General features: G+C 49.3%; 1 protein-coding gene across 2 annotated transcripts in view; it reads right to left on the bottom strand.

Moving 5' to 3' along the window:
- Positions 1-20122, bottom strand: part of MTA2 (metastasis associated 1 family member 2) — a 524852-nt gene that overhangs the window by 312942 nt on the left and 191788 nt on the right. For both annotated transcript variants that reach the window (XM_069207047.1, XM_069207046.1), the window contains exon 13: positions 3256-3395. In XM_069207047.1, coding sequence (XP_069063148.1) covers positions 3256-3395 — 140 coding nt within the window. The remainder of the gene's footprint in view (positions 1-3255; positions 3396-20122) is intronic.

Below are 20122 nucleotides of genomic sequence, written 5' to 3'. Positions count from 1 at the left end.
GAAATAAGCGTCCTGTAAGCCCAACCATCCAGTCTCCTGGGTCCAAGGCAGACAGGACCCGAGTCAGGGTAAGCATTTTGAACTCCTCCTTTTTGGGGAAGAGAATGAGGGCCCGAAGGTCTAGGATAGGACGTAAGCCCTTGTACTTTCTGGGCACTAGAAAGCAGCAGGAATAATAACCACAACCTACTTCTGGCGCAGGGACCTCTCTATGGCTTCCTTGGTCAAGAGAGCCACAACCTCCTTGCGGAGAAGAGCCAGATGATCCTCAAAGGGGAGGGAGTAGCCTTTTCGGACGATCTGCGAAACCCACCTGTCCGTAGTGATGGATTCCCAGTGGGGCAGGTGATGGCAAATACTGCCACCAACTAGTCTTGAGTGGTCGGATGGACTAGGAAGGCTTGGAGGCTGCAGCAGGGTTGGACTTGGCAGACCTCTGGTTTCCAGTCCCACGAGCCCGTGGGATTCCGCATCTCAGGCCACTCAGTGGCTGATCAGCATAGGTGGCACGGTGGCTGGGAAAGTGACGCAACAGGGAACCCCTTCCGTGGCGGCGAAAGGTGGACTGTTGGGGATGAGGGGCAGTCGAAAGGCCAAAGGACCGAGCCACAGCCCGGGAGTCCTTGAACCTCTCAAGCACAGAATCTGCCTTGTCTCCAAAGAGACAGGTGCCATCAAAGGACATGGTCCAGGGGTCGGTTGGACATCCCCTGAGAAACCAGATGTCCTCAACCAGGCTTGGCGCCTCAAGGCCACTGTCAATGCCACTGATCTACCTAGTGAGTCGGCTGTGTTCAGCCCACATCAAATAGTGAACTTCGCTGCATCTCTCCCATCAGCAACTGCTTGGGAGAGGACAGTCCAGGCCACCTTCGGTATCTGGGGCAAGATGTGCATGACCGCATCCCACAGGGAGTGAGTATAACGGACCAAAGGGCATGCAGTGTTCACTGACCGCAACGCCAGACTGGAGGAAGAAAACATCATCTTCCCAAGTTGGTCCAGTCTGATTCCTGATCTAAAGGTGTGGAAGGGAATACGCCAGATGAAGAGGATGCCTGGATAACAAGGTGCTAAGACGTGGGGTGTTGGGACAGAATGTAGGGTTGTTCGGGGTGGGATGATGATGGTGAGCGATCGTCATGTTCACGGCAGCACCTGTGCGGGCCTGGACCAAGTACCCAGAAGGACATCAGTGAGGGCTTCATTGAAAGATAGGAGAGGCTCAGATGTGAAAGCCCCTGGGTTGAAGCACCTCCGTCAAGAGATTAGACCAAACTTCAACAGTAGGCAGCTCAAGTCCAAGGACCTCATCCGCCCTACTGACCACCATAGAATATGAGGCTCCCTCCACCATAGCCACGGTAGGAGAAGAAAGCATGCCAGCCTCTGGAGAAGTATTCCTGTGCCCAGTCCATATTAGGGTCGTCCTAGTATTCATATGGGTCAAGGGACCCTTCCAATCCTTCCCTGTATTCAAACCCATAAGAATAAGGGTCTGAATCTAACCTGGGGTGAAGAGATCCCATCAAAGAAGAGGGTGGCGGTGGCCGACGCAGCTCTGACAGTCGTCGGGGATTAGGATCGCGTCAACGTCAATCATGGGCACAACTGACGTTGGGAGCGCAGAGGATCAAACCGGCGCCAGAGAAGGTCTCAAAAGGTATGATCGGCATCGGTACAGATCTGGTAGCGGATCCGGAGGGGTCCTCTGGGGCTGTGGCTGGAGCCACCAGTGCAGAACCCAAAGGTCCCCCAGCCAAACACCTGGGGCCCGAAGGTACCGAAAGGGGTTCGGACTGCCCAAAAATGAGACACATGGCCTCACAGAATTTTCGATTGGGCAGGGGTCGCTCCGGCTCCCAGAAAGTCGGGGAGGGGACCCAGATGTTGGCTCTGAGGACGGCAGCCTAGAGCTCCTCCCGTGTCACATCAGATGAGCGACAGGGTGAAGTCGAAGGATACCTAGCCTTCCTTAACTACTTCTTACCTGACTAACCCGACTTGGAGGACGACGAGACCTTCCTCTCGAGCGAGACCAGGAATGATGCGGAGTCGTGCATCAGGCACTCCCTCAAAGCCTTTGGGTGCATGGTCCACAACTTGGAGCACAAATTCAGGTCGTGGTTGTGCTCCAGGAACCACAAATACACCCAGTGTGGATTTGTCACCGACATCATGTGATGACAAGCCACACAAAGCTTGACACCGGTCTTCAGGGACCTGGTCGAAGCACCAAACACTCAACATAAGTGTCGACGTTGGTCAAAATTTGACCTAGGGTAGCTCTCTCCAGATCAGCGCATGTTGTGGATTGAAAAGAACTGACGTCACCGAGCTGAGGCGGCTTCTATATATGACACTCGACATCATCACGGCGACCACGATGGCAATGACGCCCGCGGTGTCCACAGACGCCACGCAAGGGTACTGCTCAAAGAAAAATCTCCAGATCCAGTCTGACGCCTGAGGGAAATTCTAAGGTAAGGAATTTGCAACTAGAAGCCCCCATCAAAGTCTCTTGGCAAAACATATTAAAACTTGGAAATTCTAAGACCATGTAACTCTTACAGCAATTTCTCTGGATACCAGAAACAGTCCAGAGAAAAACCAATAAAATGACTTGTACAAAAAACAGGGGTTAGAGGATTAATTTGATTTCCCAGAGCCTAGAAACAAAAGTATACTGCTCTAATATATCTTCAGGTGAGGGATTTCATGTTGCTACTGGAATACTAATCTCACTCTAAGACACAAACATAGCTGTAGTCAAACTCAAGGCACCAAAAAGGTAAGCTCAGGAATTGTTTGGGAGTACCCTAAACCCTGACCATGTGTAAAATCAGCAGAGAAGCCTACTTTGTGAGAAAGGTAACAGAATATAAATACTCAAGCACAACAATGCAGTAAAATCATTTGATTCAATGAAAGTCTGCCAGTACCATTTGGTGCTTTCTGCTGTTTTTTGAGCTTATGAACCAAGTTGGGAACAAGAGGCAAAGAAAAGACATTGTAGAACAGGTGAATTCAGATAATCCGAAAACCTTTGTAAGGGCATCTGCCCATCCCAGGACTACAATGTTTAACATTCTGGTTTGAGTAGTTCAGAGCATGGGCCAGACAGCCACCTTAATCTGTGCAGGTACGTCGGGTCCACAACATGTCTGCCTAAAATAGAAACATCACTATATGCCAGCCAGTGTTCTTGCAACTTTGTATAAGAAACAGAGTATTTAAAGAGATCAGTTTCTTTACCGTCACACTTCGTGCAGCACCCTCTAGCTGTGTGGGAGTCTTCAGCCCCCCATACTTCTTCCAGTAGATCCAGCATGAGGCACAGAGGCGGCACTGCATGTTCGGGGGACCCCACGCATACCATTGTGCTGACTGTGTAGCTAGAGGGGAAGAGAAAACTCAAACTTATAATAAGCCTTTCACAGGCAGAAAATGTACATTACTTGTAATCTTGCTTAATGGTAGAAATCTTAAATTAACTCAAACAATGAACAGTCCAATTGTGTGTGGAATCGCAGAACGCTTCAAGAGAATTAAGGTTTTTATATACCCATACAAAAGTAACTTATTTTCGTTTTAAAAAGGCAGCAATTATGCGGAAGCCAGGGACTGTAACTTCTAAAAGGCCTCTCTTTGAAACTGTAAAATTAAATAAAGGTGTACAGATATGCAGCACACGCTTACAGAAAAACAGTGCACTCTGTCTTGAAATCCTATGTGAACACCAAAGCTTAGAAGGGACTTCTGCAAAAAAATGTAAGCCATAAGAAAAGATCCCTCTTACCCAAATGGCAGTCGAACACCATAAGAACTTTCTGTACCAACTATCAAACATAGGCGTTTACTGCAGAATGAACTGTCAGATGGTAGTGGGAAAAAGGGATTACTTTAACTGTAGAATTAATGTAAGCCGTATTTAGATCATTAGCACAAATCCTAAAGTGACGAAAGATTTTCAGAAGCCACTTATGGCCAAGACTACATGTACAAAAAATATTTGACTTTTATTGTTGACAAACTCCATAATATTTCCCCTCTTTATTAAAAAAAAAAAAAAAAAAAAAAAAAAAAACATGAAGCACACTGTTTCCAGAGGCAGGCAGCCTCAGATTAAAAGAGCAAACTGCACTGTAGATTAGGGCAGCAAAAAAATGTCCATCAATTCCAGAATGCAGCTCAGTGATAGATGAAACCTCAGATGTGCTCTCTTTTTAGATCGAATGTGCAAATGCTTTGACCTGTTGTAAGTGTTGTGGACTTTTAATCACATCCATCTCAAGCCCTTCATTTTCATTTGTTCCTGGGCCTGCCTTTAAAAAAAAAAAAATCACTTCATGTAATTGGTGAGTGCTTTACGTTTGTCCCGCTTCGAGGGTGTGTTTGTCACGCCTTGCAAACTGTTACTTGGATTGTTGCATGATTGCTGATGTACTTCAGTGTGGGTGAACTACGTTTTATTTCCTCGTCTCTCCCCTTGGAGCTCATGTTTCATACAGCATGAACTTGTTCTAGTCTGTGCTCAGTCTTGCCATTCCTAGCTATTAAGAGTCAAACCCAGCAAACGAATATTGTTAGTTCATTCAATAAAATCAACCTCCTGCATTTGCTATCATTTTATGAACAGTGATCACAGTATTACGTACCACAGAAAAGGATTAAATAAAAAAATCAGAACATATGAGTTTTCCATATCTGGTTGTATACTTAAATCTGATTCATGCTTTCTGTGTCTGTCTGAGCCTGCACTGCTATTCACTGGCACGCTTTGTACCAGAAAAGACAGTTGAGGTGAAGTTTGAGTTCCAAAAATATTACTTCCACAGTCTCAGTGCCCTTCCTTGGCATGCCCACTTGAAGTCTCGTGCCCTTCCTTCAACAGTCTGGGTGCCCCTCCTTCCTTGCCATGCGCTTCTGTTTGTGCCTTTCCCTTTTCCAGTACCTCGAGAAGGGAGGGCTGCCCAGCCCGACTCACGTTGTCCAAAGAATATTCATGACTTATTACGTCACAGCATAGATATTTTAAATATCGCCCACACTGTATCAAACGCATTCAGGGGAAAAAATGGTTCCCAGGCAAAAATCTGTTAAACTTTAAGTGAGGAAAAGTTAGTGCCTGTTTAGCTTCAGAGCAGAAGTCTTACATAAAAAAAAAAAGCACTGAAAAGCCAAACGGTCTTGACATGAGGAATACATTATGTTGTGGTGACTATCTAAATGCGACTTGAACTACATTTGAGTTTGGAAATAAAGTGTTCAGTTATGTAGGTTTGTTATGTTACGTGGTATCATGTTACCAGCACCACCAGTGTAATGCACTCATACTTGCAGCTTCCAGTATTGCTTTATGAGTCTGGGAAGCCTTGATGAGACCTCGTTGGCTGGAGTCACTAAGGTATGTAGACATTTAACCCGATTCACAAAGTATGCAGGGAAATACAGGCATAAGTCAGGCTAAGAAAAGACTATGGCACACTTACTCGTAAAAACATGTGTTTTCATCGCCCATTGGTAAGAGACAAAATTGTGTACATAATGGTTGATAATCTATATTTGCTTGTTCTTATTTAAAAGGGGGAGGCGTGTGCTTATTTGTGTGCTTTTTCATTTATTTACAGATCACTGCTTGCAATGTGAGCAGTGCCTGCCTGGCCCAAAGTGTTGTAGTGAAAGTTTGTGTCTTGAAATCGCAGTGTTAGAACCAAGCTCAGCTGATGAATGTTCTTTGTAAACATAGGAAGTCTGTGATGTGCTTGTTGTATGGTGTCAGAGGGGCAGGAAGAAGTGTTCCTGGTTTCTTTCTCTACACATTATACATAAAGTCTGCTGTAAGGAAATTCCTCCTTGGCATGGTTACCCCCTGACTTTTTGCCTTTGCTGATTCTATGTTTTGAATTGAAAGTGTGCTGAGGCCTGCTAACCAGGCCCCAGCACCAGTGTTCTTTCCCTAACCTGTACTTTTGTATCCACAATTGGCAGACCCTGGCATCCAGATAAGTCCCTTGTAACTGGTACTTCTAGTACCAAGGGCCCTGATGCCAGGGAAGGTCTCTAAGGGCTGCAGCATGTATTATGCCACCCTAGAGACCCCTCACCCAGCACAGACACACTGCTTACCAGCTTGTGTGTGCTAGTGAGAACAAAACGAGTAAGTCGACATGGCACTCCCCTCAGGGTGCCATGCCAGCCTCTCACTGCCTATGCAAGTATAGGTCAGTCACCCCTCTAGCAGGCCTTACAGCCCTAAGGCAGGGTGCACTATACCATAGGTGAGGGTACCAGTGCATGAGCATGGTACCCCTACAGTGTCTAAGCAAAACCTTAGACATTGTAAGTGCAGGGTAGCCATAAGAGTATATGGTCTGGGAGTTTGTCAAACACGAACTCCACAGCACCATAATGGCTACACTGAAAACTGGGAAGTTTGGTATCAAACTTCTCAGCACAATAAATGCACACTGTAAGGAAATGCCTCCTTGGCATGGTTGCCCCCTGACTTTTTGCCTTTGCTGATGCTATGTTTACAATTGAAAGTGTGCTGAGGCCTGCTAACCAGGCCCCAGCACCAGTGTTCTTTCCCTAACCTGTACTTTTGTATCCACAATTGGCAGACCCTGGCATCCAGATAAGTCCCTTGTAACTGGTACTTCTAGTACCAAGGGCCCTGATGCCAAGGAAGGTCTCTAAGGGCTGCAGCATGTCTTATGCCACCCTGGAGACCTCTCACTCAGCACAGACACATTGCTTGCCAGCTTGTGTGTGCTAGTGAGGACAAAACGAGTAAGTCGACATGGCACTCCCCTCAGGGTGCCATGCCAGCCTCTCACTGCCTATGCAGTATAGGTAAGACACCCCTCTAGCAGGCCTTACAGCCCTAAGGCAGGGTGCACTATACCATAGGTGAGGGTACCAGTGCATGAGCATGGTACCCCTACAGTGTCTAAACAAAACCTTAGACATTGTAAGTGCAGGGTAGCCATAAGAGTATATGGTCTGGGAGTCTGTCAAACACGAACTCCACAGCACCATAATGGCTACACTGAAAACTGGGAAGTTTGGTATCAAACTTCTCAGCACAATAAATGCACACTGATGCCAGTGTACATTTTATTGTAAAATACACCACAGAGGGCACCTTAGAGGTGCCCCCTGAAACTTAACCGACTGTCTGTGTAGGCTGACTAGTTCCAGCAGCCTGCCACACCAGAGACATGTTGCTGGCCCCATGGGGAGAGTGCCTTTGTCACTCTGAGGCCAGTAACAAAGCCTGCACTGGGTGGAGATGCTAACACCTCCCCCAGGCAGGAGCTGTGACACCTGGCGGTGAGCCTCAAAGGCTCACCCCTTTGTCACAGCCCAGCAGGGCACTCCAGCTTAGTGGAGTTGCCCGCCCCCTCCGGCCACGGCCCCCACTTTTGGCGGCAAGGCTGGAGGGAACAAAGAAAGTAACAAGGAGGAGTCACTGGCCAGTCAGGACAGCCCCTAAGGTGTCCTGAGCTGAGGTGACTCTAACTTTTAGAAATCCTCCATCTTGCAGATGGAGGATTCCCCCAATAGGGTTAGGATTGTGACCCCCTCCCCTTGGGAGGAGACACAAAGAGGGTGTACCCACCCTCAGGGCTAGTAGCCATTGGCTACTAACCCCCCAGACCTAAACACGCCCTTAAATTTAGTATTTAAGGGCTACCCTGAACCCTAGAAAATTAGATTCCTGCAACTACAAGAAGGACTGCCTAGCTGAAAACCCCTGCAGAGGAAGACCAGAAGACGACAACTGCCTTGGCTCCAGAAACTCACCGGCCTGTCTCCTGCCTTCCAAAGATCCTGCTCCAGCGACGCCTTCCAAAGGGACCAGCGACCTCGACATCCTCTGAGGACTGCCCCTGCTTCGAAAAGACAAGAAACTCCCGAGGACAGCGGACCTGCTCCAAGAAAGGCTGCAACTTTGTTTCCAGCAGCCTTGAAAGAACCCTGCAAGCTCCCCGCAAGAAGCGTGAGACTTGCAACACTGCACCCGGCGACCCCGACTCGGCTGGTGGAGATCCAGCACCTCAGGAGGGACCCCAGGACTACTCTGATACTGTGAGTACCAAAACCTGTCCCCCCTGAGCCCCCACAGCGCCGCCTGCAGAGGGAATCCCGAGGCTTCCCCTGACCGCGACTCTTTGAATCCAAAGTCCCGACGCCTGGGAGAGACCCTGCACCCGCAGCCCCCAGGACCTGAAGGACCGGACTTTCACTGGAGAAGTGACCCCCAGGAGTCCCTCTCCCTTGCCCAAGTGGAGGTTTCCCCGAGGAATCCCCCCCTTGCCTGCCTGCAGCGCTGAAGAGATCCCGAGATCTCTCATAGACTAACATTGCGAACCCGACGCTTGTTTCTACACTGCACCCGGCCGCCCCCGCGCTGCTGAGGGTGAAATTTCTGTGTGGGCTTGTGTCCCCCCCGGTGCCCTACAAAACCCCCCTGGTATGCCCTCCGAAGACGCGGGTACTTACCTGCAAGCAGACCGGAACCGGGGCACCCCTTCTCTCCATTCTAGCCTATGTGTTTTGGGCACCACTTTGAACTCTGCACCTGACCGGCCCTGAGCTGCTGGTGTGGTGACTTTGGGGTTGCTCTGAACCCCCAACGGTGGGCTACCTTGGACCAAGAACTGAACCCTGTAAGTGTCTTACTTACCTGGTAAACCTAACAAAAACTTACCTCCCCTAGGAACTGTGAAAATTGCACTAAGTATCCACTTTTAAAACCGCTATTTGTCAATAACTTGAAAAGTATACATGCAATATATTTATGATTTAAAGTTCCTAAAGTACTTACCTGCAATACCTTTCGAATGAGATATTACATGTAGAATTTGAACCTGTGGTTCTTAAAATAAACTAAGAAAATATATTTTTCTATACAAAAACCTATTGGCTGGATTTGTCTCTGAGTGTGTGTACCTCATTTATTGTCTATGTGTATGTACAACAAATGCTTAACACTACTCCTTGGATAAGCCTACTACTCGACCACACTACCACAAAATAGAGCATTAGTATTATCTATTTTTACCACTATTTTACCTCTAAGGGGAACCCTTGGACTCTGTGCATGCTATTCCTTACTTTGAAATAGCACATACAGAGCCAACTTCCTACACACACTGATGCCAGTGTACATTGTATTGCAAAATACACCCCAGAGGGCACCTTAGAGGTGCCCCCTGAAACTTAACCGACTGTCTGTGTAGGCTGACTAGTTCCAGCAGCCTGCCACACTAGAGACATGTTGCTGGCCCCATGGGGAGAGTGCCTTTGTCACTCTGAGGCCAGTAACAAAGCCTGCACTGGGTGGAGATGCTAACACCTCCCCCAGGCAGGAGCTGTAACACCTGGCGGTGAGCCTCAAAGGCTCACCCCTTTGTCACAGCCCAGCAGGGCACTCCAGCTTAGTGGAGTTGCCCGCCCCCTCCGGCCACGGCCCCCACTTTTGGCGGCAAGGTTGGAGGGAACAAAGAAAGCCACAAGGAGGAGTCACTGGCCAGTCAGGACAGCCCCTAAGGTGTCCTGAGCTGAGGTGACTAACTTTTAGAAATCCTCTATCTTGCAGATGGAGGATTCCCCCAATAGGGTTAGGACTGTGACCCCCTCCCCTTGGGAGGAGGCACAAAGAGGGTGTACCCACCCTCAGGGCTAGTAGCCATTGGCTACTAACCCCCCAGACCTAAACACGCCCTTAAATTTAGTATTTAAGGGCTTCCCTGAACCTAAAGATTTAGATTCCTGCAACAACAAGAAGGACTGCCTAGCTGAAAACCCCTGCAGAGGAAGACCAGAATACAACAACTGCCTTGGCTCCCGAAACTCACCGGCCTGTCTCCTGCCTTCCAAAGAACTCTGCTCCAGCGACGCCTTCCAAAGGGACCAGCGACCTCTGCATCCTCTGAGGACTGCCCTGCTTCGACGACGACAAGAAACTCCCGAGGACAGCGGACCTGCTCCAAAAAGACTGCAACTTTATCCAAAGGAGCAGCTTTAAAGAACCCTGCAATCTCCCCGCAAGAAGCGTGAGACTTGCAACACTGCACCCGGCGACCCCGACTCGGCTGGTGGAGAACCAACACCTCAGGGACGACCCCCGGACTACTCTACGACTGTGAGTACCAAAACCTGTCCCCCCTGAGCCCCCACAGCGCCGCCTGCAGAGGGAATCCCGAGGCTTCCCCTGACCGCGACTCTCTGAAACCTAAGTCCCGACGCCTGGAAAAGACCCTGCACCCGCAGCCCCCAGGACCTGAAGGACCGGACTTTCACTGCAGAAGTGACCCCCAGGAGTCCCTCTCCCTTGTCCAAGTGGAGGTTTCCCCGAGGAAGCCCCCCCTTGCCTGCCTGCAGCGCTGAAGAGATCCCTTGATCTCTCATTGACTTCCATTGCGAACCAGACGCTTGTTCTAACATGCACCCGGCCGCCCCCGCGCCGCTGAGGGTGAAATTTCTGTGTGGGCTTGTGTCCCCCCCCGGTGCCCTACAAAACCCCCCTGGTCTGCCCTCCGAAGACGCGGGTACTTACCTGCTGGCAGACTGGAACCGGGGCCCCCCCCTTCTCTCCATTGAAGCCTATGCGTTTTGGGCACCACTTTGAACTCTGCACCCGACCGGCCCTGAGCTGCTGGTGTGGTAACTTTGGGGTTGCTCTGAACCCCCAACGGTGGGCTATCTTGGACCAAGAACTGAACCCTGTAAGTGTCTTACTTACCTGGTAAAACTAACAAATACTTACCTCCCCCAGGAACTGTGAAAATTGCACTGTGTCCACTTTTAAAATAGCTATTTGTGAATAACTTGAAAAGTATACATGCAATTGAAATGATTCAAAGTTCCTAATTGTAAGGAAATGCCTCCTTGGCATGGTTGCCCCCTGACTTTTTGCCTTTGCTGATGCTATGTTTGCAATTGAAAGTGTGCTGAGGCCTGCTAACCAGGCCCCAGCACCAGTGTTCTTTCCCTAACCTGTACTTTTGTATCCACAATTGGCAGACCCTGGCATCCAGATAAGTCCCTTGTAACTGGTACTTCTAGTACCAAGGGCCCTGATGCCAAGGAAGGTCTCTAAGGGCTGCAGCATGTCTTATGCCACCCTGGAGACCTCTCACTCAGCACAGACACACTGCTTGCCAGCTTGTGTGTGCTAGTGAGGACAAAACGAGTAAGTCGACATGGCACTCCCCTCAGGGTGCTGTAAGGAAATGCCTCCTTGGCATGGTTGCCCCCTGACTTTTTGCCTTTGCTGATGCTATGTTTACAATTGAAAGTGTGCTGAGGCCTGCTAACCAGGCCCCAGCACCAGTGTTCTTTCCCTAACCTGTACTTTTGTATCCACAATTGGCAGACCCTGGCATCCAGATAAGTCCCTTGTAACTGGTACTTCTAGTACCAAGGGCCCTGATGCCAAGGAAGGTCTCTAAGGGCTGCAGCATGTCTTATGCCACCCTGGAGACCTCTCACTCAGCACAGACACACTGCTTGCCAGCTTGTGTGTGCTAGTGAGGACAAAACGAGTAAGTCGACATGGCACTCCCCTCAGGGTGCCATGCCAGCCTCTCACTGCCTATGCAGTATAGGTAAGACACCCCACTAGCAGGCCTTACAGCCCTAAGGCAGGGTGCACTATACCATAGGTGAGGGTACCAGTGCGTGAGCATGGTACCCCTACAGTGTCTAAACAAAACCTGAGACATTGTAAGTGCAGGGTAGCCATAAGAGTATATGGTCTGGGAGTTTGTCAAACACGAACTCCACAGCACCATAATGGCTACACTGAAAACTGGGAAGTTTGGTATCAAACTTCTCAGCACAATAAATGCACACTGATGCCAGTGTACATTTTATTGAAAAATACACCACAGAGGGCACCTTAGAGGTGCCCCCTGAAACTTAACCGACTATCTGTGTAGGCTGACTAGTTTTAGCAGCCTGCCACAAACCGAGACATGTTGCTGGCCCCATGGGGAGAGTGCCTTTGTCACTCTGAGGCCAGTAACAAAGCCTGCACTGGGTGGAGGTGCTAACACCTCTCCCAGGCAGGAATTGTCACACCTGGCGGTGAGCCTCAAAGGCTCACCTCCTTTGTGCCAACCCAGCAGGACACTCCAGCTAGTGGAGTTGCCCGCCCCCTCCGGCCAGGCCCCACTTTTGGCGGCAAGGCCGGAGAAAATAATGAGAAAAACAAGGAGGAGTCACTGGCCAGTCAGGACAGCCCCTAAGGTGTCCTGAGCTGAAGTGACTCTAACTTTTAGAAATCCTCCATCTTGCAGATGGAGGATTCCCCCAATAGGGTTAGGATTGTGACCCCCTCCCCTTGGGAGGAGGCACAAAGAGGGTGTACCCACCCTCAGGGCTAGTAGCCATTGGCTACTAACCCCCCAGACCTAAACACGCCCTTAAATTTAGTATTTAAGGGCTACCCTGAACCCTAGAAAATTAGATTCCTGCAACTACAAGAAGAAGAACTGCCTAGCTGAAAACCCCTGCAGCGGAAGACCAGAAGACGACAACTGCCTTGGCTCCAGAAACTCACCGGCCTGTCTCCTGCCTTCCAAAGATCCTGCTCCAGCGACGCCTTCCAAAGGGACCAGCGACCTCGACATCCTCTGAGGACTGCCCCTGCTTCGAAAAGACAAGAAACTCCCGAGGACAGCGGACCTGCTCCAAGAAAAGCTGCAACTTTGTTTCCAGCAGCTTTGAAAGAACCCTGCAAGCTCCCCGCAAGAAGCGTGAGACTTGCAACACTGCACCCGGCGACCCCGACGCGGCTGGTGGCGATCCAACACCTCAGGAGGGACCCCAGGACTACTCTGATACTGTGAGTACCAAAACCTGTCCCCCCTGAGCCCCCACAGCGCCGCCTGCAGAGGGAATCCCGAGGCTTCCCCTGACCGCGACTCTTTGAACCTAAAGTCCCGACGCCTGGGAGAGACCCTGCACCCGCAGCCCCCAGGACCTGAAGGACCGGACTTTCACTGGAGAAGTGACCCCCAGGAGTCCCTCTCCCTTGCCCAAGTGGAGGTTTCCCCGAGGAATCCCCCCCTTGCCTGCCTGCAGCGCTGAAGAGATCCCGAGATCTCTCATAGACTAACATTGCGAACCCGACGCTGGTTTCTACACTGCACCCGGCCGCCCCCGCGCCGCTGAGGGTGAAATTTCTGTGTGGACTTGTGTCCCCCCCGGTGCCCTACAAAACCCCCCTGGTCTGCCCTCCGAAGACGCGGGTACTTACCTGCAAGCAGACCGGAACCGGGGCACCCCCCTTCTCTCCATTCTAGCCTATGTGTTTTGGGCACCACTTTGAACTCTGCACCTGACCGGCCCTGAGCTGCTGGTGTGGTGACTTTGGGGTTGCTCTGAACCCCCAACGGTGGGCTACCTTGGACCAAGAACTAAGCCCTGTAAGTGTCTTACTTACCTGGTTAACCTAACAAATACTTACCTCCCCTAGGAACTGTGAAAATTGCACTGTGTCCACTTTTAAAACAGCTATTTGTGAATAACTTGAAAAGTATACCTGCAATTTTGATGATTTGAAGTTCCTAAAGTACTTACCTGCAATACCTTTCAAACAAGATATTACATGTTAAATTTGAACCTGTGGTTCTTAAAATAAACTAAGAAAAGATATTTTTCTATAACAAAACCTATTGGCTGGATTTGTCTCTGAGTGTGTGTACCTCATTTATTGTCTATGTGTATGTACAACAAATGCTTAACACTACTCCTTGGATAAGCCTACTACTCGACCACACTACCACAAAATAGAGCATTAGTATTATCTATTTTTACCACTATTTTACCTCTAAGGGGAACCCTTGGACTCTGTGCATGCTATTCCTTACTTTGAAATAGCACATACAGAGCCAACTTCCTACATTGGTGGATCAGCGGTGGGGTACAAGACTTTGCATTTGCTGGACTACTCAGCCAATACCTGATCACACGACAAATTCCAAAATTGTCATTAGAAATTGATTTTTGCAATTTGAAAAGTTTTCTAAATTCTTAAAAGACCTGCTAGGGCCTTGTGTTAGATCCTGTTTAGCATTTCTTTTAGAGTTTAAAAGTTTGTAAAAGTTTGAATTAGATTCTAGAACCAGTTGTAGATTCTTAAAAAGTATTCCAACTTTTAGAAGCAAAATGTCTAGCACAGATGTGACTGTGGTGGAACTCGACACCACACCTTACCTCCATCTTAAGATGAGGGAGCTAAGGTCACTCTGTAAAATAAAGAAAATAACAATGGGCCCCAAACCTACCAAAATACAGCTCCAGGAGCTTTTGGCAGAGTTTGAAAAGGCCAACCCCTCTGAGGGTGGCAACTCAGAGGAAGAGGATAGTGACTTGGAGGACAATTCCCCCCTACCAATCTTATCTAGGGAGAACAGGGTCCCTCAAACCCTGACTCCAAAAATAATAGTCAGAGATTCTGGTTCCCTCACAGGAGAGACCAACACCTCTGAAATCACTGAGGATAGCCCCAGTGAAGAGGACATCCAGTTAGCCAGGATGGCCAAAAGATTGGCTTTGGAAAGACAGATCCTAGCCATAGAGAGGGAAAGACAAGAGATGGGCCTAGGACCCATCAATGGTGGCAGCAACATAAATAGGGTCAGAGATTCTCCTGACATGTTGAAAATCCCTAAAGGGATTGTAACTAAATATGAAGATGGTGATGACATCACCAAATGGTTCACAGCTTTTGAGAGGGCTTGTGTAACCAGAAAAGTGAACAGATCTCACTGGGGTGCTCTCCTTTGGGAAATGTTCACAGGAAAGTGTAGGGATAGACTCCTCACACTCTCTGGACAAGATGCAGAATCTTATGACCTCATGAAGGGTACCCTGATTGAGGGCTTTGGATTCTCCACTGAGGAGTATAGGATTAGATTCAGGGGGGCTCAAAAATCCTCGAGCCAGACCTGGGTTGACTTTGTAGACTACTCAGTGAAAACACTAGATGGTTGGATTCAAGGCAGTGGTGTAAGTAATTATGATGGGCTGTACAATTTATTTGTGAAAGAACACCTGTTAAGTAATTGTTTCAATGATAAACTGCATCAGCATCTGGTAGACCTAGGACCAATTTCTCCCCAAGAATTGGGAAAGAAGGCGGACCATTGGGTCAAGACAAGGGTGTCCAAGACTTCAACAGGGGGTGACCAAAAGAAAGGGGTCACAAAGACTCCCCAGGGGAAGGGTGATGAGACAACCAAAACTAAAAATAGTAAAGAGTCTTCTACAGGCCCCCAAAAACCTGCACAGGAGGGTGGGCCCAGAGCCTCTTCACAAAACAATGGGTACAAGGGTAAAAACTTTGATCCCAAAAAGGCCTGGTGTCATAGCTGTAAACAGCATGGACACCAAACTGGAGACAAGGCCTGTCCCAAGAAAGGTTCCACTCCAAACTCCCATCCAGGTAACACTGGTATGGCTAGTCTCCAAGTGGGATCAACAGTGTGCCCAGAGCAAATCAGGGTCCACACTGAAGCTACTCTAGTTTCTGAGGGTGGGGTGGATTTAGCCACACTAGCTGTCTGGCCGCCTAACATGCAAAAATACAGACAGCAACTCTTAATTAATGGGACTAGAATAGAGGGCCTGAGGGATACAGGTGCCAGTGTCACCATGGTGACAGAGCAACTGGTTTCCCCTGGCCAATACCTGACTGGAAAAACCTACACAGTCACCAACGCTGACAATCAGAGAAAAGTACATCCCATGGCAATGGTTACTTTAGAATGGGGAGGGGTCAATGGCCTGAAACAGGTGGTGGTCTCCTCAAATATCCCAGTGGACTGTCTGCTTGGAAATGACCTGGAGTCCTCAGCATGGGCTGAGGTAGAACTAAAAACCCATGCAGCAATGCTGGGTATCCCTGAACTGGTGTGTGTGAAAACCAGAGCACAGTGCAAGGCACAGGGTGAACAAGTAGAGCTGGAGTCTGGAAGAATGGCCCAGCCTACCAAGAGGAAAGGAAAGTCAGTTGGGAAACCAACTGCAACACAGCGAAAGAAAGGGAACCTCTCTTCTCAGGAAGAAGTTCTGCCCTCTGAGGGAACTGAGCCTTTGGAGCTTGAACCTTATCAGGTTGAGCTCTTAGGCCCAGGGGGACCCTCAAGGGAGGAGCTGTGTAAGGGACAAGAAACCTGTCCCTCTCTTGAAGGCCTTAGGCAGCAAGCTGCTGAAGAGTCCAAAGGCAAGAAAAATGGAACGCATAGGGTCTATTGGGAAGATGGACTCCTGTACACTGAGGCCAGAGACCCCAAACCTGGTGCCACTAGGAGAGTGGTAGTGCCTCAGCTGTTCAGAGAGTTCATCCTAACATTGGCCCATGACATTCCCCTTGCTGGACATTTGGGACAAACCAAGACGTGGGAGAGGTTAGTCAACCACTTCTACTGGCCCAATATGTCCAACATGGTTAAGGAGTTTTGCCTCTCCTGCCCCACCTGTCAAGCCAGTGGTAAGACAGGTGGGCATCCAAAGGCCCCCCTCATTCCACTTCCAGTGGTGGGGGTTCCCTTTGAAAGAGTGGGTGTGGACATAGTTGGTCCACTGGAACCTCCCACAGCCTCAGGAAATATGTATATCCTGGTAGTAGTGGATCATGCTACCAGGTATCCTGAAGCTATTCCCCTTAGGTCGACTACTGCCCCTGCAGTAGCCAAGGCCCTCATTGGTATCTTTACCAGAGTGGGTTTCCCTAAGGAGGTGGTGTCTGACAGAGGTACCAACTTCATGTCAGCATACCTAAAGCACATGTGGAATGAGTGTGGAGTGACTTATAAATTCACTACACCATACCATCCACAAACTAATGGCTTGGTTGAGAGATTCAACAAGACATTAAAAGGCATGATCATGGGGCTCCCAGAAAAGCTCAAAAGGAGATGGGATGTCCTCTTGCCATGTCTGCTTTTCGCTTACAGAGAGGTGCCACAGAAGGGAGTAGGATTCTCACCCTTTGAACTCCTGTTTGGTCATCCTGTAAGGGGACCACTTGCCCTTGTTAAAGAAGGCTGGGAGAGACCTCTCCATGAGCCTAAACAGGACATAGTGGACTATGTACTTGGCCTTCGCTCTAGAATGGCAGAGTACATGGAAAAGGCGACCAAAAACCTTGAGGCCAGCCAACAGCTCCAGAAGTTTTGGTATGACCAAAAGGCTGCACTGGTTGAGTTCCAACCAGGGCAGAAAGTCTGGGTTCTGGAGCCTGTGGCTCCCAGGGCACTCCAGGACAAATGGAGTGGCCCTTACCCAGTACTAGAAAGGAAGAGTCAGGTCACCTACCTGGTGGACCTGGGCACAAGCAGGAGCCCCAAGAGGGTGATCCATGTAAACCGCCTTAAGCTCTTCCACGACAGGGCTGATGTCAATCTGTTGATGGTAACAGATGAGGATCAGGAGGCAGAGAGTGAACCTCTCCCTGATCTTCTGTCATCAGACCCAAAAGATGGCACAGTAGATGGAGTGATCTACTCAGACACCCTCTCTGGCCAACAACAAGCTGATTGTAGGAGAGTCCTACAACAGTTTCCTGAACTCTTCTCCTTAACCCCTGGTCAGACACACCTGTGTACCCATGATGTGGACACAGGAGACAGCATGCCTGTCAAGAACAAAATCTTTAGACAATCTGACCATGTTAAGGAAAGCATCAAGGTGGAAGTCCACAAGATGCTGGAATTGGGAGTAATTGAGCGCTCTGACAGCCCCTGGGCTAGCCCAGTGGTCTTAGTCCCCAAACCTCACACCAAAGATGGAAAGAAAGAGATGAGGTTTTGTGTGGACTACAGAGGGCTCAATTCTGTCACCAAGACAGATGCTCATCCAATTCCAAGAGCTGATGAGCTCATAGACAAATTAGGTGCTGCCAAATTCTTAAGTACCTTTGACTTGACAGCAGGGTACTGGCAAATAAAAATGGCACCTGGAGCAAAAGAGAAAACAGCCTTCTCCACACCTGATGGGCATTATCAGTTTACTGTTATGCCCTTTGGTTTAAAGAATGCCCCTGCCACCTTCCAAAGGTTGGTGAATCAAGTCCTTGCTGGCTTGGAGTCCTTTAGCACAGCTTATCTAGATGATATTGCTGTCTTTAGCTCCACCTGGCAGGATCACCTGGTCCACCTGAAGAAGGTTTTGAAGGCTCTGCAATCTGCAGGCCTCTCTATCAAGGCATCCAAATGCCAGATAGGGCAGGGAACTGTGGTTTACTTGGGACACCTTGTAGGTGGAGGCCAAGTTCAGCCACTCCAACCCAAGATCCAGACTATTCTGGACTGGGTAGCTCCAAAAACCCAGACTCAAGTCAGGGCATTCCTTGGCTTGACTGGGTACTACAGGAGGTTTGTGAAGGGATATGGATCCATTGTGACAGCCCTCACTGAACTCACCTCCAAGAAAATGCCCAAGAAAGTAAACTGGACTGTGGAATGCCAACAGGCCTTTGACACCCTGAAACAGGCAATGTGCTCAGCACCAGTTCTCAAAGCTCCAGATTATTCTAAGCAGTTCATTGTGCAGACTGATGCCTCTGAACATGGGATAGGGGCAGTTTTGTCCCAAACAAATGATGATGGCCTTGACCAGCCTGTTGCTTTCATTAGCAGGAGGTTACTCCCCAGGGAGCAGCGTTGGAGTGCCATTGAGAGGGAGGCCTTTGCTGTGGTTTGGTCCCTGAAGAAGCTGAGACCATACCTCTTTGGGACTCACTTCCTAGTTCAAACTGACCACAGACCTCTCAAATGGCTGATGCAAATGAAAGGTGAAAATCCTAAACTGTTGAGGTGGTCCATCTCCCTACAGGGAATGGACTTTATAGTGGAACACAGACCTGGGACTGCCCATGCCAATGCAGATGGCCTTTCCAGGTTCTTCCACTTAGAAAATGAAGACTCTCTTGGGAAAGGTTAGTCTCATCCTCTTTCGTTTGGGGGGGGGTTGTGTAAGGAAATGCCTCCTTGGCATGGTTGCCCCCTGACTTTTTGCCTTTGCTGATGCTATGTTTACAATTGAAAGTGTGCTGAGGCCTGCTAACCAGGCCCCAGCACCAGTGTTCTTTCCCTAACCTGTACTTTTGTATCCACAATTGGCAGACCCTGGCATCCAGATAAGTCCCTTGTAACTGGTACTTCTAGTACCAAGGGCCCTGATGCCAAGGAAGGTCTCTAAGGGCTGCAGCATGTCTTATGCCACCCTGGAGACCTCTCACTCAGCACAGACACACTGCTTGCCAGCTTGTGTGTGCTAGTGAGGACAAAACGAGTAAGTCGACATGGCACTCCCCTCAGGGTGCCATGCCAGCCTCTCACTGCCTATGCAGTATAGGTAAGACACCCCACTAGCAGGCCTTACAGCCCTAAGGCAGGGTGCACTATACCATAGGTGAGGGTACCAGTGCGTGAGCATGGTACCCCTACAGTGTCTAAACAAAACCTGAGACATTGTAAGTGCAGGGTAGCCATAAGAGTATATGGTCTGGGAGTTTGTCAAACACGAACTCCACAGCACCATGATGGCTACACTGAAAACTGGGAAGTTTGGTATCAAACTTCTCAGCACAATAAATGCACACTGATGCCAGTGTACATTTTATTGAAAAATACACCACAGAGGGCACCTTAGAGGTGCCCCCTGAAACTTAACCGACTATCTGTGTAGGCTGACTAGTTTTAGCAGCCTGCCACAAACCGAGACATGTTGCTGGCCCCATGGGGAGAGTGCCTTTGTCACTCTGAGGCCAGTAACAAAGCCTGCACTGGGTGGAGGTGCTAACACCTCTCCCAGGCAGGAATTGTCACACCTGGCGGTGAGCCTCAAAGGCTCACCTCCTTTGTGCCAACCCAGCAGGACACTCCAGCTAGTGGAGTTGCCCGCCCCCTCCGGCCAGGCCCCACTTTTGGCGGCAAGGCCGGAGAAAATAATGAGAAAAACAAGGAGGAGTCACTGGCCAGTCAGGACAGCCCCTAAGGTGTCCTGAGCTGAAGTGACTCTAACTTTTAGAAATCCTCCATCTTGCAGATGGAGGATTCCCCCAATAGGGTTAGGATTGTGACCCCCTCCCCTTGGGAGG

The sequence above is a fragment of the Pleurodeles waltl genome, chromosome 9 (genome assembly GCF_031143425.1).
Source record: "Pleurodeles waltl isolate 20211129_DDA chromosome 9, aPleWal1.hap1.20221129, whole genome shotgun sequence".
In the NCBI taxonomy this organism is placed as follows: domain Eukaryota; kingdom Metazoa; phylum Chordata; class Amphibia; order Caudata; family Salamandridae; genus Pleurodeles; species Pleurodeles waltl.
The sequence above is the reverse complement of the archived record's forward strand: the minus strand, read 5'-3'. Positions and strand labels throughout refer to the sequence as shown.